The sequence below is a fragment of the Phaseolus vulgaris genome, chromosome 5 (assembly GCF_000499845.2).
Source record: "Phaseolus vulgaris cultivar G19833 chromosome 5, P. vulgaris v2.0, whole genome shotgun sequence".
Lineage (NCBI taxonomy): Eukaryota > Viridiplantae > Streptophyta > Magnoliopsida > Fabales > Fabaceae > Phaseolus > Phaseolus vulgaris.
Window position 1 is genome coordinate 7482155 of NC_023755.2, and position 27080 is coordinate 7509234.

Below are 27080 nucleotides of genomic sequence, written 5' to 3' on the forward strand. Positions count from 1 at the left end.
TTACCGAGCTGCTAACTTGCAAACTGGGTGTCATTATCAGATATCAAGCACTTTGGAACCCCAAAGCGACATACAATATTCTTCCATACAAAATGCTGAACCTTGTGAGCGGTTATCTGCGTCACGGGCTCAACTTCTATCCCCCTTGGTGAAGTACTCAATGGCCACCACCAAGTATTTCATTTGCCGAATTGCTAGAGGGAAAGGACCCAGGATGTCAATTCCCCACGTGTGGAAGGGCCACAGGCTGTGGATAAATCTCAACTCTTCTGGGGTCCATGATGCCAGTCAACATGTTTTTGGCATTGTGTGCACAGCTACGCATACTGCATGCAATCTTCCTGCATGGTCGGGCAATAATACCCTGCTCATACTGCTTTTGACGAGAGAGCTCGTCCCCCGACGTGACTCCCACAGATGCTCTCATGGAGCTCCACCATGATGAGTGTACATTGATCTCTGCTCACACAAGTCAAGATAGGATGGGTGTAGCCATGTCTAAACAATTTTCCATCTATCAAGGTATACCTGTTTGCGTTCTTCTTAATGTTTTTAGCTTTCGCTGGCTCTGCTGGAAGCATACCATTAACAAGGTAACGTTTATAGGGTGTCATCCAAGTCTCCTCTATGTCAATAAGGCAGACATCCAGTGATTCCCCTTCTGACACGCCATAGACACTCACCTTGGGCACCCTCAGTGTCTCCTGAGTTAGCAACCGGTGCGTTCCTCGCCCAAACCCCAAGGTATCCATCTGCTGGACTTCCCCTACACCATCTGTGGCAGCCCTGGGCACCTTCAAGGTCTCTTGAATGACTGACCTCTGGCGACCTCCCTTTCCTGAGCTGGCGAGTTTGGCCAGCAGGTCTGCTCGTGCTCCCTTGGGACATGTACCAACTCGAACACAGGAAAAGTCTCCTTCAAGAGTATCACGTACTTCAAATACGAAGCCATTTGAGGATCCTTAGCCTGGTACCCTCTTGTGACTTGTCCAGTTACTAACAGCGAGTCATTCTTCACTAACAGGCTTTGAGCGCTCAACACTTCTATGAACCTTTTCTAGGTTGACCCACATCTGAGCTGAGCTCTCGACTCACCTCTTGTGCCCAAACCCTGAGATGACCTCCCCAAAACACCTGGGTCAAGATGATGAGCTCTCCTGCATGGTACACATGTGATGGAGATCAAGTAGAAGAGGATTTCACTAATGAAGGAAGAGGTCATCCACCCAAGCATTTAAAGTTCTTCCTTCTAGTCTTCTAAAAAATAAAGAAGAATTAAATAAAGAGAGGACCAAGCCCAAAGCTAACAAGAAGACTACAAGCATTCAAGAATGGGCTCCAATTAATATCTCTCTTCGTAAATTCTTTTGTATAAATTTGTACAATAAATATAGAAATAGCTTTAGGATGTGCCAAAGAGGAAAACCAAAAGACACCTCTCTTGTACAAAGGCACATAGGCGCTAGTTTTGGTAGGAAGGGACTAGAAGAGTGCCTTTTCACACTCATTTTCTCTTTAGGCGCTAGAATGACTTGGAAGGAGCTAGAAGTTGACTCTTCACCCTTCTCTTGACTTGTAGAACCGGTCACCACCTCCTATATATAGAGGTGCATGGCTCTTTGAAATAAAAAGTTGAAATTGATTTTTTAGAGTAAAGAATCTCTACCAAATTGGTGAGTGAATGTGAGAGACTTGTGTCTTCTCCTCTTCTAGTCTTATCTTGGGAGATCTTGGGCTCTCAAGTGGCGGCAACACTTATCTTGAAGCCAATCTATCCCTTCAAGTGGTGTGCACAATTCCAAGAGCTTCAACCATATAAGTTTCCTTTTCCTTCCATACCCATGCCATATCAAACTATAAAACATGTCTTTGTTGTTTCTTGTTGTTTCAAACGGTTGAACTTGCTTAGTTTTTGTATATATTTGGTAGTTTGTCTAGGTTTGTTGTTCTTGTGATTTTAATTGTGTTTGTTTGAAGTTCAATCGGTGCATTTATCTCTATTCTTGTTTTCATTCGGTTCTTGTGTTTAAAAAAATGGGTTTCTATGTGAGTATGACTTGGTTCTTGTGTTCTTGAATAGTTCTTTGAATGGGTAAAGAATCTTGATCCAATTCTAAAGGTGCCTATTCATATTCCAACTCATATCATATTCATATCAACATGCCCCCTGTTTACCTGCCACTAGGTAATCATTTACTCATGGGGCGCCAATACTCGAGTGGTAGTACTAACACCGAGCTAGGTTGACTTACCTATATTATGCTTAAGCAAATCAATCCCACAGAGCGCCTATGCTCGTACTTATACCGAGTTAGGTCGACTTACCATGTGTCAATTAAAATAAATCAACAAAGCTAAATTCATCATCTCCTAAGAACAAATTTATCACACATCATTCAAAAAGAAAGCATTAAGCAAGAATATCTTAGCTGAAATACAACTCAAGGTTTCCCACATTCCACGCTCGAGGAATGGCCTCAGTTGGTCAGCCTTGGCTTCTTCGTTTACTGATTGGAGGCTCTCGTGGTCTCCATGATTTGTACTGAAAGATTGCAAAATTTCTTTGTTCAATAAAGTCGATTCTTTTTTTTTTCTCATCCTGTGGTGTTGGTAAATCACATAAGTTGAAAATCTCATCTCATGCCTTAAAATCAATTTATTATCCCTCAGAACTTGTGGTTACAGATCTTCGGGGACCTGCTCATTTGACGTCTTATGCAGGGTACATATATTATGTTCCCTTTGTTGATGATTGTTTTAGATATACTTGGATATTTCCAATAAAATCTAAGGGTGACACATATTTTTCTGAATTTTAAACAACTGGTTGAGTTAGAACTTGGTTTCAAAATTAAAAACATTATGATGGAGAATATAGACCTTTGACGAGTCTCTTAACTCGTTCTAGTATAAATCATAGACTTGTTTGTCCTTATACACATCACCAACACATCACCAAAAAGGTGTTGTAGAGGCTTGTTTGTCCTTATACACATCACCAACACATCACCAAAAAGGTGTTGTAGAGGAAGATAGACATATTGTTTATTTGGGTCTTACCTTGTTGCACAAATATCTTTCATTACATTTTTGGGATTATTCCTTTACTACAACTATGTATCTTATTAATGTACTTCTTATAACTTCTTTAAATTTTTGTTATTTCTTATTCTTTGCTTTTTAATAAAGATCCAAACTTTGTTTTTATAAATTTTTTTATGTGCTTGTTTTTCTCTTTTAAAACCTTATCATTCTCACAAACTTGATTTTAAATTCTAGGAGTGTATTTTCCTAGGATATTCTCAAATACACAAAAGTTACAATCATCTAGTGGAATAATTTACATTTCAAAGGATGATCGATTTAATGAACATGAATTTCCTTTTACTCGTCCTTTTCCTAATACTACCAATACTATTAAAGATCTTAATGTGTATTTTAATTTAAATCCCATTCTTACACCACTTCTATCGTCTAACACTACTTCATTTGCTTATATGCCTGTTAATTCCACGAAACAATGCTCTTCATTTCAGTCTATGTCTAATAATTCACCTTTCATAACTACAAAACTTGTTAATTCCAAAAAAAAAAAATCATACTGTAACCACTGAACTTGTACATAATAACACCTACTAGGTTCAAATATGATAGTATTTAACACAAAATTCACGTTAATTCAATAGAATAATCCTCTTTGTATGAATCTATGTCTAATATTGCACTATTTGTAATTAGTGAACTTGTTAGTTCCATGGAATAATCCTCTTTGTCTGAGTTATGTCTAATATTAAACCTTTAATAACTACTAGATTTGTACATAATACATCACCTTCTGTTAATACTCACCCTATGCAAACTAGGTCCAAATATGATATTGTTCTACAAAGAATTCACCCACCATAGTATTATTCTTACTTTTGTTGTCTCTAATGGATGTAAATTGTTTCAACTTCATGTTAATAATGCTTTTTTAAATGGCTTTCTAGAAGAAACTATTTATATTACTCAACCACCTGGTGTTGAAGTAAATGATAAGTTTTTTGTTTTGAAACGGAATAAAGCTATATGTGAGCTAAAACAAGCACCATGTTAAAATATCATTCTGTTACTGTATTAGAATATCTTTCTCTTACTGCTGTTTTTCTATTTTTCTGTTTTCTGTTTTTGGGCCTTTGTGGCTCTTTGGGCTTTTACTAGTGCCTATATTCTTTTACCTTCTGTAAACACAACACACTGTACATTTTTCATAGATTGATTAATGAAACCCTTTTTCCCTCATCTTTTCTCTCTCTCAAAGCTTCTCCTCATTCTTTCTCTGAACTTCTCTGTGTTCACGGTTCTTGTTTTGACACTCTATCTTTTACTGCATTTGGCCATTTTCATGATGGTATCAGAGCTCTTCCAAGAGCTCTGCTGCATTTTATCTCTGATCCCTTATTGATCCTATCTCACCGATCTTTCTTTTTCCTTTTTTTTTCTTTCACTCTTCTATTTTTCTTTGATTTCTCGTTTTTCTTGTTCTGTTTTTTCTAATATTACTCCTTCTTTGTTTTCTTTTGGGCAGATTACCTTTCGGGATGAAGAAGGAAGAGGAGAAATCAACCCCAAGTTATCTGTATCTCCATCCAAGCGAGAATCCAGCGACTCCTCTTGTCTCGCCGGTGTTGGATTCTAGCAATTATCATCCATGGAGTCGGTCGATGCTCACGACATTAAGCGTTAAGGATAAACTCGAGTTCGTAGATGGAACCACTACAGAACCAGCAAAGACAGATCCCACCTTCTGGGCATGGAATCGGTGCAACAACATGGTGGTCTCGTGGCTGGTCCACTCTATTTCCGTCCCCATTCGTCAAAGCATCGTCTGGATGGACAAAGCTGTAGAAAGTTGGAATGATCTCAAGACAAAATATTCTCAAGGTGACCTCTCACGCATTTGTGACCTCCAAATGGAGGCATCCTCGTTAAACCAAGGTGAGCTCTCAATAACAGACTATTTTACAAAGTTAAGGGTGATCTGGGATGAGTTGGAAAATTTCAGACTGAATCTGTTTGCATCTGCAAGAATTGTACTTGCAATATTTCCTCTATTGTCTCCCAACAAAAAAGGGAAGACCAAGGCATGCAATTTTTGAGAGGTCTAAACGATCAGTATAGCAATGTTAAATCCCATGTCCTTTTAATGGAACCCATCCCACCTATATCAAAAATCGTTTCTTTAGTAGCTCAACAAGAGCAACAATTGAGTAATAATGCTTTGATTGCTAATATAAGGAATGTTCAACCCATGGTTAACAAGAGTAATGTGCAGTCTTCTGTTGTTTGCTCTTTTTGTGGCAAGAATGGTCATAATGATAATGTGTGTTTTAAGAAACATGGTTTTCCCAATCAGAATGAGAAAAAGGTCAGTCACAATTGTTGAACCAAGTGGTGTTCAATGTTTTGAAGAATCCAAATCCTTTGAAGGATGTTGAAGCCTCTGCTTTGCTTGATGTTGCTGTACTGGTTTAAGCTTTGTTCTAGGGTATTTTAATGTTGTAATCCACGCTTAGATTAAATCTCAAGCAATTAGCATCTCAATCTTTATCAAAGTAAAATGTTTTTCAAACTAAGTTGAAACAACCGATTGTTTTGTCGAAACAACCGACACTTAGGTGTTTTGAGAAAGTTTGAAAACTGTTTTTGAATGGTGAAATCTGTTAAGTAACAAACTAACCGATTGATTCGAGGAAACAACCGATTGTTTGTTTTGAAACCATAACAGAAAAATTGTTTTCTTTGACTGAGCTTTAAATTCTTTAACTGAATACGCTCCAATCATTAAATGCAATTACGAGTTTGTTAAGATTTGATAACAAACTATATCTTTGTATAAATTCAGAAAAACTGTTTTTAAGTATGAAGAATCTTGAAACAAAGTTTTTGACTAAGAGTTTTTCAAAGAGTTCTGAGATTGCTTAAGAGTTGAGAGATTGATCAAGGTGCTGGAATAGGATTATACTTGTATTGATTTCAGATATTCATCTGTAACAAGTGTAATCTTTGTAAACTGCTGAACAATTCGTTTGTGTGTTTTGCTGAGATTGACTGTGTGTTCTTGAGGTGTTCAAGATCAGCAATCTTAGTGTTGGCCAAGGAGAGTGTGTTTCTTGAGGTTTTCAAGGTCATTCTCTTGGTTGTTGTGTAAGTGATCAAGGTGTGGTTGCTTAGTGGATTTCCTCAGGGTTTCTGAGAAGACTGAATGTAGCTCTGGGTTTGGAGTGAACCAGTATAAACAATTATGTACAATCTCTCTATCCCTAACTCTTTAATTTCAGTTTGTTTGTTGTTTGCTGGTATAAACAACCGATTGTTTCGAAGAAACAACTGATTGTTTTTTCTAGTACTACAGTTTTGCTTGTTGTTTTGGCTAATTGAATTGCTGAATCAATTGGTTTCTGAAATAAATTAATTCTAACTTTGAAAAGTTTGCGAAAACCCTTTTAAACAATTCACCCCCTCTAGTTTAAAGCCATCTTTTCTAACAACAATGGTAATAGAAAAGTTTGCACACACTGCAACAGAATTGGCCACACTGTTGATACATGCTATAAGAAGCATGGTTACCCACCCGGTTACAAATTCCAAAATGGTAAAACTTATTCTGTCAACAACATTGCCACTCAAGAGGAGTATGATTCCAACAACAATGAGAATGGTGATACTCATTTTACTCATCAGCAATATCAAATCTTAACCAACCTTCTCAAACAAGCAAACACTTTTGCTGGACAAGTTCAAGTGAATCAGGTTGGATCTTTTGCTGCTGATACAAGTCAACAAGATCGGGACTCTAGCTCTGCAGGTAACACACATGCCTTAAAGACTCCTTTAGTAAATAAATATACTTGGATTTTTGACTCTGGAGCAACAAATCATGTTTGTTTTACTTTATCTGATTTTTCAACTTATCATCGTATCAATCCGATTCTCATAAAATTATCCAATGGCCACTATGTTGCATCAAATTATTCAGGAACTGTTAATCTCAATTACAATATTAGTCTCACAAATGTTCTATATGTTCCATATTTTTCTTTCAATCTTGTCTCTATATCCAAACTTACTTCTTGCCTTCAATGTGATTTAACTTTCTGCTCTAAGTGTATCATACAGGACAGAGAACCAGAGACAAGATTGGTTCAACTGATTTGATTGGTGGCTTATATTGTTTAGATAGATCTATTTCACAGCATGTTCCTCCTTTCTTGAATTGTGTAACTAAAATTGTTGGTCTTTGGCATCGAAGATTAGGTCATCCTTCTGATGAAAGACTAAAGATTTTACAAACCTATTATCCTGATATATCTATTGAAAAGTCTTATTTTTGTGATGCTTGTCATCAAGCTAAACAAAAGAAACTGCCCTTTTCTCTTAGCACTACTCATTCTGCACATATATTTGATTTAATTCATATGGATATATGGGGTCCTTGTTCTGTTATCTCTATGCATGGTCATAGATATTTTCTCACTGTTGTTGATGATTTTTCCCGCTTTACTTGGATTTTTTCTATTCAAAATAAGTCTGAAGTTAGAGCTAATGTTGTGAGTTTTGTCTCTTACATTGAAAACCATTTTCAAACAAAAGTCAAATCTATTTGTACTGATAATGGTGTTGAATTTGTGATGAAAGATTTTTTTGTTTCAAAGGGCATTTTACATCAAACTTCATGCATAGAAACACCCGAGCAAAATGGTGTTGTTGAACGAAAGCATCAACATATTTTAAACGTTACAAGATCTCTCCTTTTTCAATCAAAAATCCCTGCTAATTTATGAAATTTTGCTGTCCAACATGCTGTTTTCTTAATTAATTGTATTCCTACTCCTTTGTTAAAACATGAAACACCATATGAAAAATTGCATGGAAAGTTATGTGACATTTCTGACTTGCGTATCTTTGGTTGTTTGTGTTATTCTTCTACTCTTGTTGCTCATAGAAAGAAGTTGGACAGCCGCGCTGTTCCTGGTGTCTTTCTTGGTTTTAAACAACACACCAAAGGTTTTATCTTTCTAAACTTAAAAAATCACAAAATTGAAGTTTCCAGGAATGTTGTTTTTTATGAAAACTATTTTCCATATCTTTTGAAAAATGAAAAAGATCCCAACAGTCTTTCGTTTCCCATACCATAGCACTATGCTCAAACTTATGATGACATAAATATGCATAATGACCATGGTTCTCCTGATAAAAATAATGATGATCTTTGTGTTGATAAAAATGACGTGCCTGCTGTTACCCTCAGAAGATCTGACCGTAATAGAAGGATGCCAATCTATTTACAGGACTTCCAGACTAGCAGTAATCAGGTTAGTACCAAGTATTCCATACAAATTTTCATTAATTTTAATTCCTTATCCTCTAATTTTAGACATACCATAATGTCTATTTCTTCTCATGATGAGCCTCAAAACTATGAGGCTGCCATTCATAAACCTCTTTGGGTCCAAGCAATGCAGAATGAATTAGCAGCTCTTGCAGCTAATCAGACCTGGACTATTACAGATCTTCCCCCTGGAAAATCTGCCATTGGTTGTAGATGGGTTTACAAGATCAAATATCACTCAAATGGTACCATAGAAAGATATAAAGCCAGGCTAGTAGCGAAAGGCTACAACCAAATGGAGGGTCTTGCTGGACACGTTTGCACCAGTAGCAAAGTTAACTACTTTAAGGCTTCTCCTGGCTCTTGCTGCAGCAAAAGATTGGGATCTTAAGCAATTGGATGTGAACAATGCTTTCCTTCATGGAGACTTAAATGAAGAAGTTTACATGAAGCTTCCCTTTGGTTTTCCAGCAGCAAATAGAAATAAAGTGTGCAAACTTCAAAGGTCTCTTTATGGCCTCAAGCAAGCTGGACGCCAATGGTATGCCAAACTTTCCAATTTCCTCAAATCTCATAATTATAATATCTCCACTGCTGACCACTCTCTTTTTTTGAAACATGATGGAGAGAAAATAACTGCACTTCTTGTCTATGTGGATGACATAGTCTTAACTGGGAACAACCTTGCTGAAATCAACATTTCTGCATCAAGAATTTAGGGGATCTTACATACTTTCTAGGCCTCGAAATTGCAAGGAACAACACTGGTATCCACCTTAGTCAACGAAAATACACCTTAGATCTCCTTATAGAAACTGGTATGCTTGCTTGTGCTCCCTCTCTCACACCCATGGCACATACTCTTCACCTCACTGCTGATAAAGGAGAAAGACTCAATGAAGAAGAAGCTACATCCTATAGAAGACTGGTAGGACGCCTCATTTACCTTACCAATACACGCCCAGATATTGCCTATGTTGTCAACCACCTCAGTCATTTTGTATCTGCACCTACCAACATTCATTCTCAGGCAGCTTTCCATGTTCTCAAATATCTAAAGGCCTCACCTGGTGTTGGTCTCTTTCTCCATAACAATACTCCTGTACAGATCAAAGCGTACAACGATTCTGATTGGGCCACTTGCCCTGAGACTAGAAAATCCATCACGGGCTTCTGTGTATATTTGGGTGAAACTTTGATCTCCTGGAAATCAAAGAAACAGCAAACGATTTCAAGAAGCTCCTCTGAAGCTGAATACAGAGCATTAGCTGCTACCACATGCGAAATTCAATGTCTACCTTTTACAAGATCTTTGGATTCCATTTATCCAGCCTGCTCTCTTATATTGTGATAGTCAGTCAGCAATCCAAATTGCTCACAATCAAGTTTTCCACGAACGAACAAAGCATATAGAGATTGACTGTCATGTAGTTTGAGAAAAACTCAATCAAGGACTGATCAAGTTGCTTCCTGTCTCCTCCTCCATGCAAACTGTAGATTTTTTCACGAAGCCCCTTCCACCTAAGATGTTCAAGACCTTATATTCCAAGCTGGGAATGAAAAATATTTATTCCCAGCTTGAGGGGGGATGTTAAAATATCATTTTGTTACTGTATTAGAATATCTTTCTGTTACTGCTGTTTTTCTATTTTTCTGTTTTCTCTTTGTGGGTCTTTGGGCTTTTACTAGTGCCTATATTCTTTTACCTTCTGTAAACACAACACACTGTACATTTTTCATAGATTGATTAATGAAACCCCTTTTCCATCATCTTTTCTCTCTCTCAAAGCTTCTCCTCATTCTTTCTCTGAACTTCTCTGTGTTCACGGTTCTTATTTTGGCACTCTATCTTTTACTTCATTTGGCCATTTTCATGACACCACGACAATGATACTCTTCGTCAACTTGGGTTTTGGAGCAGTGCTTGTGACTCCTCTCTTTTTTGTTTATAAAAAATAGTTGTTGGTTTTATATATTTTGGTCAATGTGGATGACATCATAATAAATGGTAAATCGTCTATTCTTATTCAAGAGATTACGACAAAGTTTCATGCAACTTTTTCCTTGAAACAACTTGGTCAATTTGATTATTTTCTTGGTCTTGAAATAAGTATTTACCTAATAAATCTATTTTCATGACGCAAACCAAATATATTTGAGACTTACATTATAAAACACTTATGGCTTAGAGATTTATATTTCTGGAAGACTTTTTACAAAACTTATAAGGTTTTTATGTCATTTTAACTGTGATATAATGTAACTTTCAAAATGATATGGTGGAAGAAGCAAAAGATAAGGAAATGGCCCATGCGTACATCTGAAATCCACTACCAGATAGTAAAAGTGAACCAATGAAAAGAAAAAGTGCCTAAGTGTAAATGTAAAACATTATAAATTATAATATTAAAGTGAAGAAATACAGTGATAAAATTTAAAAAAACAACACGTATAGACAAAATAATGAGTGCCAATGGAGCAACAATACTTAAACAGTAGGACTGGTAGTCGTCACAGGTGGTCGAAGCTAGCATGGATGAAGCAGTATCCAGTGGTGACCTTGATGAAGCAGGATTGATATTGAATTGTGATTTTGGAAGATGTGAATGTGGAGTACAAAAGAACACAAAAACTCCAAAAGAAAAAACGAAAATGGATATATACGACAATATACAACGAATGAGGTGGTAGGGTTTGATAACATGGCAAAGGGCATTTTCATCATTTCTTGGAAAAAAAAAAAGAAATTAGCAAAGAAAAAGGTGTTTTTGTACTTGAAAAAAAGGGTTTTTTTTTTACCATGATGGGGTTATTGTTTTTGGTTTTTACCAAAATGGGGTCCGTTTAAAAAAAATTACAAATTTAGGCAAGTCATGCCTAATTGGGACGACTTCATATGCAGAAGTCGTCCCAATTAGGCACGACTTTTGCCATGTCATATTGAAGTCGTGCCAACTTGCCACGACTTCTGCCTTGTCATACTAAAGTCGTGCCAACTTGGCACGACTTCTGCCACGTCATAATTTTTTTTTATTTTATTGTTTATATATTGGGTAGTAAGTTATGTAATGTTAAAAATTAATTTATTCTCACCATTACGTGTTCTGTAAAATCATTACTTCTCAAGCTATTTATTTTGCAAATTCACAGCAATAATCCTCTACTTATTTTCCAAATATAATAATTTTTCATTTATCTATTTATTTCCAAATTCAATAACAATTTTCTTCATTTTTTAATTAATCAAATAATCAAGTTATTGTATTACATTACCGTCAAACATGATCCATACACGATTATCCATTTTTTTGTTCCTTAAAACTAACACTCTTAGAAAATTATGTATCAAATTAATTTTTAACATTACATAACTTACTATCCAATATATAAACAATAAAATTTTTAAAAAAAAAAATATGACGTCTGTATGACAAGGCAGAAGTCGTGCCAAGTTGGCACGACTTCAATATGACGGGGCAGAAGTTGTGCCAAGTTGGCACGACTTCAGTATGCCATGGCAGAAGTCGTGCCTAATTGGAACGATTTCTGCATATGAAGTCGTGCCGAATTGACACGACTTGCCTAAATTTGTAATTTTTTTTAAACAGACCCCAATTTAGTAAAAACAAAAAAAAATAACCCCATCATGGTCAAAAAACCTTAATTAATATAGTGACTAATTATTTTTTGTCTCTAAATTTGATTGTTATTTAATTATTTTCTTATAGTGATATGTTACTAGAATTTAAAATCCATAAATGCTTTAAGAATAGGATTTTTGAATTCATTTATGTGTATTTTTTTTTCTGCAAATGGAAATCTGAAAGTGATTTTGAAATAGAAAACATATTTCAAAAAGTAAAATTCAGAATGTTAGTTATGAATTTCAAAACATAAATTCTGGAAAAGGAAAGAGAAATAGGAAGGTTTTAAACACATTGCAAAATATTGAAATACAAAGCGGTAAGGTTTTGTCAAAGGAGGTTTCATTTCTGTTTGTGCAAATGGAAGTAGACCATTGAAGGGTTTCTAGTGCACTGCAAATCACACTCCCACAACAAAGCGCAGTGAAAATTGCTCTCCCACTACAAATCACACAATTTAGAGAGCCAAAACGAAATTTCCCAAATGCGGGAGTCCTAATGTGACCGCAAGATACAATCCAAACTTTTAAATTTGTCCACCTCATCATGTGGGCTCCACAATGCAATAAAGAATTATTTTCCAATCTAGGTTAGTGGTTATAAAGTGGCACAACCATATCATCAGGTGTCAATATATCGACGATCAAGAACAAAAACAATAAGTTGAAAACCGAAAAATGGATATGCCCAATATACAATGAATGAGGTGGCAAGGTTTGATGACATGGCGAAGGGCCTTTTCATCATTTCTTGGAAAATAAAAAAATAGCAAGGAAAGGGTGTTTTGTACTTGAAAAAGGGAAAGAGAAATATTGAAACACAAAGCCGAAAGGTTTTGCAAAAGGGGATTTCATTTGTACTTGTGAGAACGGAAGGAAACCATTGAAAGGTTTCTTGTGCACGGTAAAGCGCTCTCCAAATCCCACTCCCACTGCAAAGTGCACTCCAAATCCCATTCCCACTGCAAATCGCACTCTTTAGAGAGCCAATTCAAAAATTCCAAAATGCAAGAGCCCTAATGTGACTGTAAAATTAAATCCAAACTTTCAAATTCGCCCACCTCATTATGTGGGCCCCACAATGTAATAAAAATTATTTTTTTCAATCTAGGTCAGTGGTTGTAAAGTAGCATAGCCACGACATCAGGTGTCAAAATATCGGTGCTCAAGAACGAAAATGATAAGTGAACCACAAAAAAGAATTTGCCAAGTATATAACGCATGAGGTGGCAGGGTTTGATGACATGACAAAGGTTGTTTTTGTCATTTTTGGGAAAATTAGAAATTGGCAAAGAAAAAGTGTTTTTGCATTTGAAAAGGGGAAAGAAAAATATTGAAACATAAAGCAGGAAGGTTTTGCTAAAAGAGGTTTCATTTGTGCTTGTGCGAATGGAAGAAGACCATTGAAGGGTTTCTTGTGCACTGCAAAGCGCACTCTAATTCACACTTCCAATGCAAAGCATATTCCAAATCGCACTGCGACTGCAAATTGCAGTAAAAATCACACTCCAATCGTTAGTATAACGAATCAGGTGCAAGGTTTGAGGACATGGTGAAGGGCATTTTCGTAATTTCTTGGAAAATTCGAAAGTAGCAAGTAAAGGGTGTTTTGTACGTGAAAAAGGCAAAGATAAATATTGAAACACAAAGTGAGAAGGTTTTGAAAAAAGAGGTTTCATTTGTGCTTCTACGATCGGAAGGAGACCATTGAAAGGTTTCCTATGCAATGCAAAGCGCACTCCACTACAAAGCGCACTCTTAATTTCACTACTACTGCAAATCACGGTGAAAATCACTCTATAACAACAAATCATACTCTTGAAAGAGGCAAAATGATATTTTCCAAATGCAGGAGCCATAATGTGACTGCAAAATTTGTTCACCTCAACATGAGAGCCCAACAATGTAATAAAAAAATATTTTTTCAAATCCAGGAAATGGTTGTAATGTGGTGCAGCCACGTCATTAGGTATCAATATATTAGTGCTCAAGAATGAAAATGATAAGTTGGTAACCAAAAATGGATATGTCCAGTATACAATAAATGAGGTGGCAGGGTTTCATGACATGACAAAAGGCGTTTTTTTCATTTCTTGGAAAAATCAAAATGTAGAAAGAAAGGGTTTTTTTTTTGCACTTGAAAAAGTGAAAGAAAAATATTGAAACACAAAGCGGGAAGATTTTTCCAAAGGAGGTTTTATTTGTGCTTCAAATATCCAAAACAAACTTTCCCAAGTGTAGGAGCCCTATTGTGATTATAAAACTCAACCCAAAATTTTAAATTCGTCACCTCATCATGTGGTCCCCACAATGTAATAAAAATTGTTTATCCAATCGACGTTAGTGGTTGTAAAGTGGTGCAACCACATATACAAGAGTCAATATATCAGTGTTCAAGAATGAAAATGTCAAGTTGACAACCGAAAATAGATATGCCTAGTATACAACGAATGAGGTAGCAAAGTTTAATGACATCGCAAATGGCGTTTTTTTTTTCATTTTAAAAAAAAATTAGAATGTAGAAAGAAAGGGTGTTTTGCACTTAAAAAGAGAAAAAAAAAATATTGAAACACAAAGTGGGAAGGTTTTGCCATAGGAGGTTTCAATTTTGCTTGTGCAAACGGAAGAAGCCCATTGCAAGATTTCGTATGCACTGCAACGCCACTCCAAAACGTACTCCCACTACAAACCGCAGTGAAAACTCCTCTACCACTACAAATAGAAGTTAAAATCACTCTCCCACTTCATATCACACTCTTCAGAGAGCCAAAAGGATGTTTCCCAAGGGCGGGAGTTCTAACGTGACCACGAAATTTGATCGAAACTTTCAAAATCGTCCACTTCATCATGTGGGCCCCATAATGTAATAAAAACTTATTTTTCCAATCCAGTTTGTAGATGTAAAGTGGTTCAACCAGATCATTAGGTGTCAAGATATCAATTCTGAAGAACAAAAATAATAAGTCGAAAACCGAAAATGCATATGCCCAGTACATTTCGTTATTTCTTGGAAAATCAGAAATTAGAAAAGAAAGGGTGTTTTCGTACTTTAAAAAAGGGAAGAGAAATATTAAAGCACAAAGTGTGTTTTGAAAAAGGAGGTTTCATTTATGCTTGTACGAACAGAAGAAGACCACTGAAGGGTTACTTGTACACTGCAAAGTACATTCCCAATCGTTATGCTACTGCAAAGCGAACTATAAATCACATTCCCACTGAATATCTCGTGAAAATTGCTCTTCGACTACAAATCGCACTCTTCAAAAAACCAAAATGAAATTTTTGAAATGCGGGAGCCCTAATATGATTGCATAACTCAAACCAAACTTTCAAATTCTTCACCTCATAATTTGGGTCCCACAATGTAAAAAAAATTATTTTTCCAATCTATGTTAGTGGTTGTAAAGTGGAGCAGCCACGTCATCAGTTGTCAATATATCGGTGCTCAAGAACGAAAATCATAAGTTGACAACCGAAAGTGGACATGTGCAGTATACAACAAATGAGGTGGTAAAGTTTGATGAGATGTCAAAGGACGTTTTCCTCATTTCCTGGAAAATCAAAATGTAACATAGAATGGGTGTTGTGCACTTCAAAAAAGGAAAGGAAAAATTGAAATACAAAGCGGGAAGGTTCTGCAAAGGTGGTTTATTTTTTAGTTGTGGAAACAGAAAAAAAAAAAACATTGAAAGGTGTCTTGTGGAATGAAAAGTGCACTCCAAATTGCACTTACACTGCAAATCACAACGAAAATAGCTCTCTCATTGCAAATCACACTCTTTAGAGAGGCAAATTAAAATTTCCCAAAAGAGGGAGACCTAATGTGATTGCGAAATTAATTCAAAACTTTCAAATTCTCCCACCAATGGCATGTGGGCCCCAGAATGTAATAAAAATTTATTTTTCCAAACTAGGTTAGTGGTTGGAAAGTGATGTAACCAAGTCATCAGGTATCAATATATCAGTGCTCAAGAACGAAAATGATAAGTTGACAACTGAAAATGAATATGTGCAATATACAACAAATGAGGCAACATGGTTTGATGACATGGTGAAGGGTGTTTTCGTAATTTCCTTGAAAAATCATAAATTAAAAATGAAAGGGAGTTTTTGTAGTTGAAAAAAGGAAAGAGAAATATTAAAACCCAAATCGGGAAGGTTGTGCCAAAGGAGGTTTCCTTTATGCTCATGCGGATGGATGGAGACCATTAAAGGGTTACTTGTGCACTGCAAAGAAGATTTCCAATCCCTTTACCACTGCAAAGCGAACTCCAAATCGCACTCACACTACAAATCACGTGAAAATCGTCCTCCAACTTCAAATTACACTCATTAGAGACCCAAACAAAATTTCCCAAATGCAGGAGCCGTAATTTGTCCACAAATATCAATTCAAACTTTTAAATTTGTCCACCTCATCATGTGAGTTGTACAATGTAAAAAATATATTATTACAATCCAGATAAGTGGTTGTAAAGTGGCACAGCCACGTCATTAGGTATCAATATATCGATGTTCAAGAACGAAAATGATAAATTGATAACCGAAAATGAATATGCCCAATATATAACGAAAAGGTGTTTTTGTACTTGAAAAAAAAAAGAAATAATGAAACATAAAGCGAGAATATTTTTTCAAGTGAATTTTCATTTGTACTTATGCGAACAGAAGGTGACCATTGAAGGGTTTCTTGTGCACTGCAAAGCGCACTCCCACGGTAGAGTGCACTCCAAATCGCACTTCTACTACAAATCACAGTGAAAATCGCTCTCCCAGTATAAATCGCACACTTCAGAGAGCCAAAACTAAATTTCCCTATGAAAGCTCTAATTTTACCACAAATTTTAACTTAAACTTTTAAATTTTTCAACCTTATCATGTGGGCCCCACAATGTATGCAAAAATTATTATTTCAATCCAGGTCAATGTTTGTAAATTGGCGCAACCACATCATCAGGTGTTAATATATCAGTGCTTAAGAATGAATATGATATTATGATAACCGAAAATAAATATATAATGAATGAGGTGACAGGGTTTGATGACATGGAGAATGACATTTTTGTGATTTCTTTGAAATTCATAAACTAGTAAAGAAATGGCGTTTTTGTACTTTAAAAACGGAAAGAGAAATATTGAAATACAAAGCGGGAACGATATGCTAAATGAGGTTTCATTTGTGATTGTGTAAACAGAAGAACACCATTGAAGGATTTCTTGTGCACTGTAAAACACAATGCAAATCACGCGCACACTACAAATCGTAGTGAAAATTGGTCTCCCATTGTTGATCACACTCTTCGAATTCCCAAAATGAAATTTCCCAAATGCAAGAGCTCTAATGTGACTGCGAAATTCAATCCAAACTTTCAAATTCGTCCACCTCGTCATGTAGGCCCCATAATGTAATAAAAATTTATTATTCTAATGTAGGTCAGTGGTTGTAAAGTAGGACATCCATGTCATCATGGATTAATATATCAATGTTCAAGAACGTAAATGATAAATTGACAACCGAAAATGGATGTGCATAGTATACAACAAATGGGACGACAATGTTTGATGACATGGCAAAGGGAATATGTCATTTCTTTGATAATAAAAAATTAACAAAGAAAAGGTGTTTTTGTACTTGAAAAGGAAAGACAAATATTGAAACACAAAGCGGGAAGGCTTTACCAAAGGAAGTTCAATTTGTGCACTACAAAGCGCACTCCAAATTGCATTCCCATTGCAAATCATAGTGGAAATCACTCTCCCACTAGAAATCGCACTCGTGAGGGAGGCAAAACGAAATTTCCCAAATGCGAGAGCTCTAATGTGACTATGAAATTCAATCCAAACTTTCAAAATAACCCTAATCAGCACCACAATGTAATAAAATATTGTTTTTTCAATCCAAGTCAGTGGTTGTAAAATGGCGCAGTCACATCATCAAGTGTCAATATATCAATTCTCAAGAACAAAAATGATAAGTTGACAACCAACAACGGATATGCCTTGTATACAACGAATGAGGTGGCATGGTTTGATGACATAGTGAAGGGCATTTTCTTCATTTCTGGGAAAAATCATAAATTAGCAAAGAAATGGTGTTTTTGTACTTGAAAAAAGAAAAGAGAAATATTGAAACACAAAGTGGGAAGGTTTTGTTGAATCAAGTGTATTCAAAGCTTTGAAGAATCCAAATCTTTTGAGTTTGATGAAAGGCTGGATGTGCTTGCTGAGGTGTTTTAGAATAGGATCTGGGGTAGATTATCTGTGTAAATCCACTCTTGATTGAATCCAAAGCTTAAGTATTCTCAAACCTTTTGAATTGGAAGTGTTTTTCAAACTAAGTGAAAAACAATCTGTTATTTTGTCGAAACAATCGATTGTTTTATACTTAGGTGTTTTGAAAAAGGTTGAAAACTGTTTTTGGTGATTGACTTGTAGTCAAACCCAAACAACCGATTGGTTCGCACATTCAACCAATTGTTTGTTTTCAAACCATAACAGAAAACTGTTTTGTACTTTGACTGAGTTTTAAATGTTTTTATAACTGAATGCGCTCGTGTTTTAAATGCCTTGCTTGACCAGTCTTTGAAAGCAATAAATAGTTTGTTAAGCTTTTGTAGCAAAAAACAACTGAGATTTAATCATAGAAAAACATATTTGAGTTTTTCACTGATTTGGTGTTTTTCAAGAGTTGAAAGATTGCTTTGATCAAGAGAGAGTGGAATAGGATTTTCATCTAGTATTGATTTCAAATCATTATGTAACAAGTGTAATCCTTCTATACTTTGTGTAAACTCTGGTGTGATAGGCCAAGAAGTGTTGTGTGCTCTTGAGGTTGTCAAGATCAGCATTCTTGGTGGTGTATGTGTTGAGCCAAAGGAGGTGTGTGTCTTGAGGGGATCAAGGTCACTTCTTTGGTGGTGTGTGTAAGTAATCTAGGTTTGATTGCTTAGTGGATTCCCCCAGTGGTTTCTGGGAAGACTGGATGTAGCTCTTGGTTTAAGAGTGAACCAGTATAAATTGTTTGTGCAATCTCTCTGTCCCTTAAACTCTTTAATTTCAATTTATATAGTTTAACTGGTATAAACAACCGATTGTTTCTGCGAAACAACCGATTATTTTTCTGGTGTTGTGCTAAATTGCTTTGTGTTTTTGGCAAACTGAGTTATGAATCAAGTTTTCTCAAAGGAATTTCATTCTAGACTAAAAAGTTTGTGAAAACCCTCTTTAAACCATTCACCCCCCTCTAGTTTAAAGCCATACATTCTAACAATTGGTATCAGAGCTTGGTTCTTGAAATTTATTCAAGTGTGATCCTAAAACTATTTGTATATGGCTCGTAGATTACCTTTTGGGCAGGGTGCCTCAATCAACTGACCACCTCTGTTTTGTGGTCTGAACTACCAATTTTGGAAAGTCAGAATGAAAATCTTTGTTGAATCTCTTGACAAAGGAATTTGGGATGCAATTGAAAATGGCCCATTTGTTCCAAAATTTGAAAAAGATGGATCTTCCATTGAAAAACCTTGGTCTCAATGGACTGATTCTGAAAGCAAGAAGGCCAAATTTGATTGCATTGCTAAAAACATAATAGCTTCTGCCTTGAATTTAGATGAATTTTTCAGGGTCTCTTAATGCAAATCAGCAAAGGAAATGTGGGACACCTTGGAGGTAACTCATGAAGGTACCAATGAGGTGAAAAGAGCCAGAAAGCATACTCTAATCCAAGAGTATGAAATGTTTAGAATGCTCAAGGGTGAGACTATTGCTGAAGTTCTTAAGAGGTTCACTCACATCATCAACCACGTCATGAGCCTTGAGAAAAACTTTGAAAAAGAAGAGCTAAACATCAAGATCCTCAAATGTCTTGATAGGTCTTGGCAACCTAAGGACTGCTATATTTGAATCAAAAGATCTAACATCATTGAGTATGGCTTCTTTGTTTGGCAAGATTAGGGAACATGAGTTGGTTGGAGATGAATAAACTCAATGTTCAAGAAAGTGAAGACAAGTATGTAAGGAGCATTGCCTTAAAAGCTGTCAAGCACAAAAGCAAGCAAGAATCCAATGATGAAAGTGATGAAGAGAACCTTAGTTTATTATCTAGAAAGTTTAGCAAATTCTTGAAAAGGAACCGCAACAAAGACATCAACAAGGAAAGGTATGGAAACAAAAAATCCAATGATTTTAATTCCAATAACTATACCTGTTTTAGTTGTGGTGAGCAATGGCACATAAAGGCAGATTGCCCAAATAAAGAAAGCAAGGAGAAGAAGTCAAGTTACAAAGAAAAGAAAGGAAAGTAAAAAAGGGCCTACAAAGCTTGGGATGAGAATGAAGTCTCCTCATCAAGCTCATCATCAAGTGAAGAAGAAAAGGCAAATATATGCTTGATTGCAGAAGGAGATGATGAGTCATGTAGCTCAAGTGATGTAAGTTCATGTGCTTCTCTAAATGCTGAAAATTATGGTAAATTGCTTGAAGCTTTTCAAGAAACACATGAAGAAGCTAATCGATTGGTTCTTCCAAACAACCGATTAAAAGGGCTTAACAGCTGGCTTGAAAAGAGAGTTAAGACACTTGAAGAAGAGCTGGAAAAATCAAAAAGTGTTTTTGAAAATCTGAAAACTCATTGCAAAAACTCTTCTTGCAAGTGTGACACTCTCATTTGTGAAAATTGTGAAAATCTTGAAAAAAAAAGTACATTATCTTGTTAGTACTGTGGATAAGCTTTCAAAAGGAAAATCCAACTTTGAGAATGTCTTGGCATCTCAAAACTGTGTTTTTGGAAAAGCTGGATTATGTTTTAATCCACAAAACAAGCAAGATAATTTTTCAAAGAATTTTTCAAAACAGCCAGTAAAACAATCGATTGTTAAGTCGAAACAACCGGTTGTTACATGCTTTTATTGCATGAAGAAAGGCCATTCTGTTTGATTATGTAAAATAAGGAAATTTTCTGTTCCCAGAGGCTTTATGAAATGGATTCCCAAAGGTTGTGAGGTCTCAAATGATAAATATAAACCAAATGGACCTACATTTGTAAGGGGACCAAACCTTGTTGCTTGAATTCATGTTTATGTAGGAAATCTAGAAGAACATGAAGCACTGAGTCATCTGATTAGGTTCTTGGAAGGAAAAGATTAACATTGGAGCTGAATCAATGTTATGTACTAGTCATGTCTCTCAAATAAGTCAAAAGAGGCTTCTTGATCACAAACAAATGACTCATTGAAGAAACTTCATAAAGGATAAGACCTTCTTTATCTCTATCTTTAATTCTTTTTTAAATTCAAATTCATGCTTAAATATCTCTTGTTAAATGCTCAATTACATCTACATTGAATATTATCTGCTCATTCTTAATAATTCAAAATTTGTTTTACTGCTGCAGAAAAACAACCGATTGTTTCCACGAAACAACCGATTGTTTCCACGAAACAAACGATTGTTTTCTCTCTGAAAACACTGTGAAAGAATGGATTTAATTCTTTTTCAAATTGTGTCTGTTGCAGATATCAATTATGAAAGAATCTTGAGTCAATAAAGCTGTGTTGAAAGCCTGATCACGTTCTGGAGGAAGTTACAACATGTCATAAAGGAATATATTCCAAAATCTTGAAAATTTAAGAGCCTTTATGACTAGTCAAAGAACACATGTGATGACCATGTGATTTTCTGCTTTTTCTAACGTTTTCAGTGTAGGTCTTGGTCAAGTCTTTTCTCTTTGAAGACTGAAACCCACTCACATCAATTGAATGCAGTTTGGTTCTGTTTCTCTTTAAATTTTGGTGCAGCTGTTCTCTCTCACAAGAACAATCAATTAAGTCATCTCTTGCAACATCTCTTGCTCTCTTTGTGTGAGACTTCTTTGCCCCTTTTTCTACTATCATGGAGTCCACTCCTCCTACATAAAAAAGGATCAAAACAAGAGCTGTGAGGTCTGGAGGGAGACTTGAGGGCTGGTTTTTAGGAGATAATGATCTCATTGAAAGGTATCACTTTTAAACTAGCACAAAGGTGATCAACAACCCCAAAGTTGTTTCCTTTGATTGGCTGAAAAGCCAAAAGCTAGATAATGTGAGGAAGCTTCTCAAAGATCAGCAACTAAGAAGGTTCTTGGGGATGAAGGGAAACATATACCCTGATTTGATTCAGGTATTCTACACCAATCTCAAGTTTGAGGGAAACAATCTTGTTTCTGATGTGAAGGGTGTTGACATGGAGATCACTCATGATTTGTGGATTGTTGTAGCTGGCCTGAAATATGCTGGTCTAAGGATCAATAAGGGAAATCTTGGAGTAGTGTAGGATTTTAACAAAGTCCAATACTACAAGAGTTGCTTGAAGAATCAACAAGCCCAAGTGAGAACTTGTTCAGTTGGAGGCTTAAAGCTGGATGAAAGGGTGTTTGCTCTTATTGTAACTTGGATTCTTACTCCATGGGGGAGCAACCATTCTGTCTTAACAGAAGAAGACCTTGTATACATCTACTGCATCATGAATAAGATCAAGATCAATAGGATCCACATCATTAAAGAACACATGCAAAAAGCCATGAGGTTAAGTGATTACCATTATCCCTATGTTGTTTTAATCTCTAAATTCTTGTTCTATTTTGAAGTGAATCTTGAAGATGAGTCATCTGAGTTGGTTAAGTCAACACAAGAAATGAACATTGGCTCTCTAAGCAAGATGGGATTCACCAAAATAAATGGAAAATGGGTGAGCAAAGATGGTGATCAAGGTGGTTCATCAAGTGCTGCAACTGCTGATTTTGATGAAGAAGATCAAGCTGCTGACATGGATTTTCACCATGAAGAACAGCCTGAAACCAATTTTGGTGTTGGAACCAGTGCAGGAGATTAAGGAGATGAAATGCCATTCATGTCTTCTTTTGAAAGATACATGGTAAATAGGCTTGATGGCTTTGCCGAGAATCAAAGAAATCTCCATGATTTATGTGTGAGCAACTTCCAGAGTATAGACAATAGGTTCAACAGCATGGATACTCGGTTTATGACCTTGGATGAACATATTGAAGCTATTCAGAATCAGATCTTTGAACTCCAGTATGGCAAGGATGATTAAAGGAAAAACAACCGGTTGAATTCATGAAACAACCGATTGTTTTTTGCCCTGTATCAGTTTAAGAGCTTTTGTTTTAAATTTCTGTATAATCTGGAACAATTGTCTTTTTATCTCTTCTTATTGTCTATTTGGGAAGACAAATAGGGGTAGATTTTATGCTGTGTTGTCTTTTATTATCTTTTTGTTGTCTTTTATTATCTTTTATTTTCTGCAAACTCTATGTTGTGATATTGTGTTTAAGTGAGATTTATTTCTGCTGTTTTTCTACTGATATACTAGTTTTTAATGCTGCTGATATGTTGTTTATGTTCTTTTGCTCTAACCTTCTATCAGAGATATTGTGCTTTGTTTTGCAGGAACTGCTTCAGATTCAATCAAATCCAACACAAGCAACCAGGGATTTGTCTTCATCAAATAAGGTGAGATTGTTGAATCAAGTGTATTCAAAGCTTTGAAGAATCCAAATCCTTTGAGTTTGATGGAAGGCTGGATGTGCTTGTTGTTGTTGAGGTGTTTCAGAATAGGATTTAGGGTAGATTATCTGTGTAAATCCACTCTTAATTGAATCCAAAGCTTAAGTATTCTCAAACCTTTTGAATTGAAAGTGTTTTTCAAACTAAGTGAAAAACAACCTGTTGTTTTGTCGAAACAACCGATTGTTTTATACTTAGGTATTTTGAGAAAGGTTGAAAACTGTTTTTGGTGATTGACTTGTAGTCAAACCCAAACAACCGATTGATTCGCACATTCAACCGATTGTTTGTTTTCAAACCATAACAGAAAACTGTTTTGTGTTTTGACTGAGCTTTAAATGTTTTTATAACTGAATGCGCTCCTGTTTTAAATGCCTTGACCAGTCTTTGAAAGCAATAAATAGTTTGTTAAGCTTTTGTAGCAAAAAACACCTGAGATTTAATCATAGAAAAACATATTTGAGTTTTTCACTGATTTGGTGTTTTTCAAGAGTTGAAAGATTGCTTTGATCAAGAGAGAGTGGAATAGGATTTTCATCTAGTATTGATTTCAAATCATTATGTAACAAGTGTAATCCTTCTATACTTTGTGTAAACTCTGGTGTGATAGGCCAAGAAGTGTTGTGTGCTCTTGAGGTTGTCAAGATCAGTATTTTTGGTGGTGTATGTGTTGAGCCAAAGGAAGTGTGTGTCTTGAGGGGGATCAATGTCACTTCTTTGGTGGTGTGTGTAAGTAATCTAGGTTTGATTGCTTAGTGGATTCCCCCAGTGGTTTCTGGGAAGACTGGATGTAGCTCTTGGTTTAAGAGTGAACCAGTATAAATTGTTAGTGCAATCTCTTTGTCCCTTAAACTCTTTAATTTAAGTTTATATAGTTTAACTGGTATAAACAACTGATTGTTTCTGCGAAACAACCGATTATTTTTCTGGTGTTGTGCTAAATTGCTTTGTGTTTTTGGCAAACTAAGTTATGAATCAAGTTTTCTCAAAGGAATTTCATTCTAGACTAAAAAGTTTGTGAAAACCCTCTTTAAACCATTCACCCCCTCTAGTTTAAAGCCATACATTCTAACAGGTTTTGCCAAAGAGGTTTCATCTGTGGTTGTGCAAACGGAAGGAAACCATTGAAGGTTTTGTTATGCATGCAAAATACACTCCAAATCGAACTCTCGCTGCAAATCACAGTGAAAACCGCTCTCCTAATGCAAATGTAACTGCGGAAATCAATCCAAACTTTACAATTCGTCCACCTCATCGTGTGTGCCCCACAATGTAATAAAAAAAAATTCCAATCCAGGTTAGTTGATGGAAACCAAGTAGAGGATGCTCAAGCCCATGAAGCCCAAGCCCAACAAGGGACCCAAGCCCAATGAATCACTAGGAGCATGGCAAGAGCTTTGGGACAAGAGTATCAAAAGATGGCTCTTCTTATTTCTTTTATAGAGTAGGGGTGCGGATGTAATAAATAGGTGTGTAAGTAGTAAGGGATGTTAGGGGGAGTGTAGATAGGAGTTAGGAGGTGCCAAACTAGGAAAGAAAGTCACACTTCCTTCATGCACTAGTTGGCGCCGAATTTGAGTGTCATTTGGGGCACATTTGGCTTTGCATTTCAGCACCTTATAGGCTATAAATAAAGGTGCTGCCCTTGTACAAATCAGATTTGGAAAGAAGAAGTAGAGAGATTATACTCAAATTTAGAGAGAAATTGTGAGTCTTGTTGTCTTCTTCTTCCTTTGCCTTATCTTGTGTGCCAATGGTGAGCTTCAAGTGGCGGCAACCTTGCACTTATCTTGGAACAAGGCTCCAAGTGGCGTGACTGAATTTCCAAAGTCTCAAATTCAGCAAGCTTCATTCCATAAGTGTTCCTTCCTTCATTTCTTTCATTTTTATTCGGTAGTTTCCAATGCTTAGTGTTTTCCATTCATTTCCACCGATTGAATTTGTGTTTTCCAGCTTTGTTTTCAATTTCTGTTCGGTACAGTAACTTAATCTTGCAATTCTGTTCGGTTTTCCTTTCTTGTTCTTCATTCCTTGTTGTTTGATTCCATTTGACAATATATGGACTTCCATATGAGCTTTGGTTTGGTGCAAAGTCTTGGTGAGTTCTTGAATTAGAACACTGATCCAATTCTAAGTAAAGTGTCATTTCATGACCAACTCAAGTTGCTCCTAAGAATGTCAAAGAATCATGTATTCTTGTTATTGCATTCACATCATTAGTGATTGTAAAGTGGCGCAACCACGTCATCAGTTGCCATTATATTAATGCTCAAGAAAGAAGATGGGTGCAGAAGAAAAAGAGTATGTTGGTTGTGAGAGAGACAAGAATCCCCATTTTTCTTCTCCCAAAAGCTTTTTATGCTTTTCTTTTTTTTTCTTGAACTTTTTGCAGTGAGTGCCCAAATTGTGTAATGTGTGAGGAGTGATAAAAGTGTTTTACATGGATGTGTGATGGTGAGTGATGTGAGTGGGAGAGTGGTGTGATTAGAGCATTCTCATTTTTTTATTAAAAATAAATTTTATTATCTGGAAAAATTTGAGTGTGAATAATTAGAAAAAGGTGAATGTCTCATTCTCATTTCATCAGCTCCAATATTATTTTCATCTTTTTTTCTTCTCTCAATCATATTCAATCTCTTTTTTTTATTTCTCTATTTCGGTCATGTAGACTTTCTTGCCTTCGTGAGTACTAAGCATCCAATGTCCTGGTTCCAGTGTTGGAGTCTTTTTTCTAGGATTAAGAATACATGCCAAAAGAAAATTGTCTTTTGGTTCTCATACTTTTATGGTCTATTTTATTAGCTTTCTTCCATGAATCCTTATTAGGAGTTCCACCAGACGATTGCAGATAGTCTAATAAATGATGTATGAGTCTTTGTTTCATTTTAAGGTTCATATCTTATCCCAATTTCGTTATGAGATTTTCTAGAATTCTTCATCAGTGAATCAAACATTTCCCCTTATGTTTGATTGGGATAGAACTTTCCTCATAGCATTAATTTTTTATAGTTGATTATGTATCATCTGGTTGTTATCAATTTCAATAACTTTATTACCTTATCTTTTTCTAACCAAGAACAGTTCCTTCTTAACCTTCTCAGGTTTGTGTTTTTTTATCTCAAGGTCATGTTTGATGGTAGTCTAAAGCTTGAAAATCTTTATAAAAGGTATTCCTATATATTACTAATTTCTTTGAAGTGTTTGTAAGCAGTAATAATTATATTATTACTAGTTATAACTTCAATATATACGTGCCTAATAGATTGTATATCATAAATATTTATCTTATTAGAATCTCCTAATGCATTAGCGTCTACCGCATCATCTGTAGAAGTTTCCTCAACAAACTTTTCTTTGGATAAGGCGCACCTCAATATGTATCCTTGCCTTGACATTTAGTTGGTATCTGCATTTTTAATCTTCTATCTAGTTTTCTTTAAGTAACTACTTTCCAATTGTATCCACAAGACTTGATCTACCATTTAAATTTCAACAAGTTTCCATT

At 35.8% G+C, this 27080-nt stretch overlaps 2 protein-coding genes across 2 annotated transcripts; both read left to right on the forward strand.

Moving 5' to 3' along the window:
• The first annotated feature begins 5185 nt into the window (after positions 1–5185).
• On the forward strand, positions 5186–9090 carry LOC137833905 (uncharacterized). The gene is made up of 6 exons (XM_068641974.1): positions 5186–5407; positions 6601–6847; positions 7159–7589; positions 8178–8365; positions 8417–8616; positions 8744–9090. The coding sequence occupies exons 1-6, from the start codon at positions 5186–5188 to the stop codon at positions 9088–9090; spliced, it is 1635 nt and encodes a 544-aa protein (XP_068498075.1).
• A 131-nt stretch (positions 9091–9221) lies between these two features.
• LOC137833906 (uncharacterized mitochondrial protein AtMg00810-like) lies at positions 9222–9722 on the forward strand. The gene has a single exon (XM_068641975.1). The coding sequence runs from the start codon at positions 9222–9224 to the stop codon at positions 9720–9722; it is 501 nt and encodes a 166-aa protein (XP_068498076.1).
• The last annotated feature ends 17358 nt before the right edge of the window (positions 9723–27080 follow it).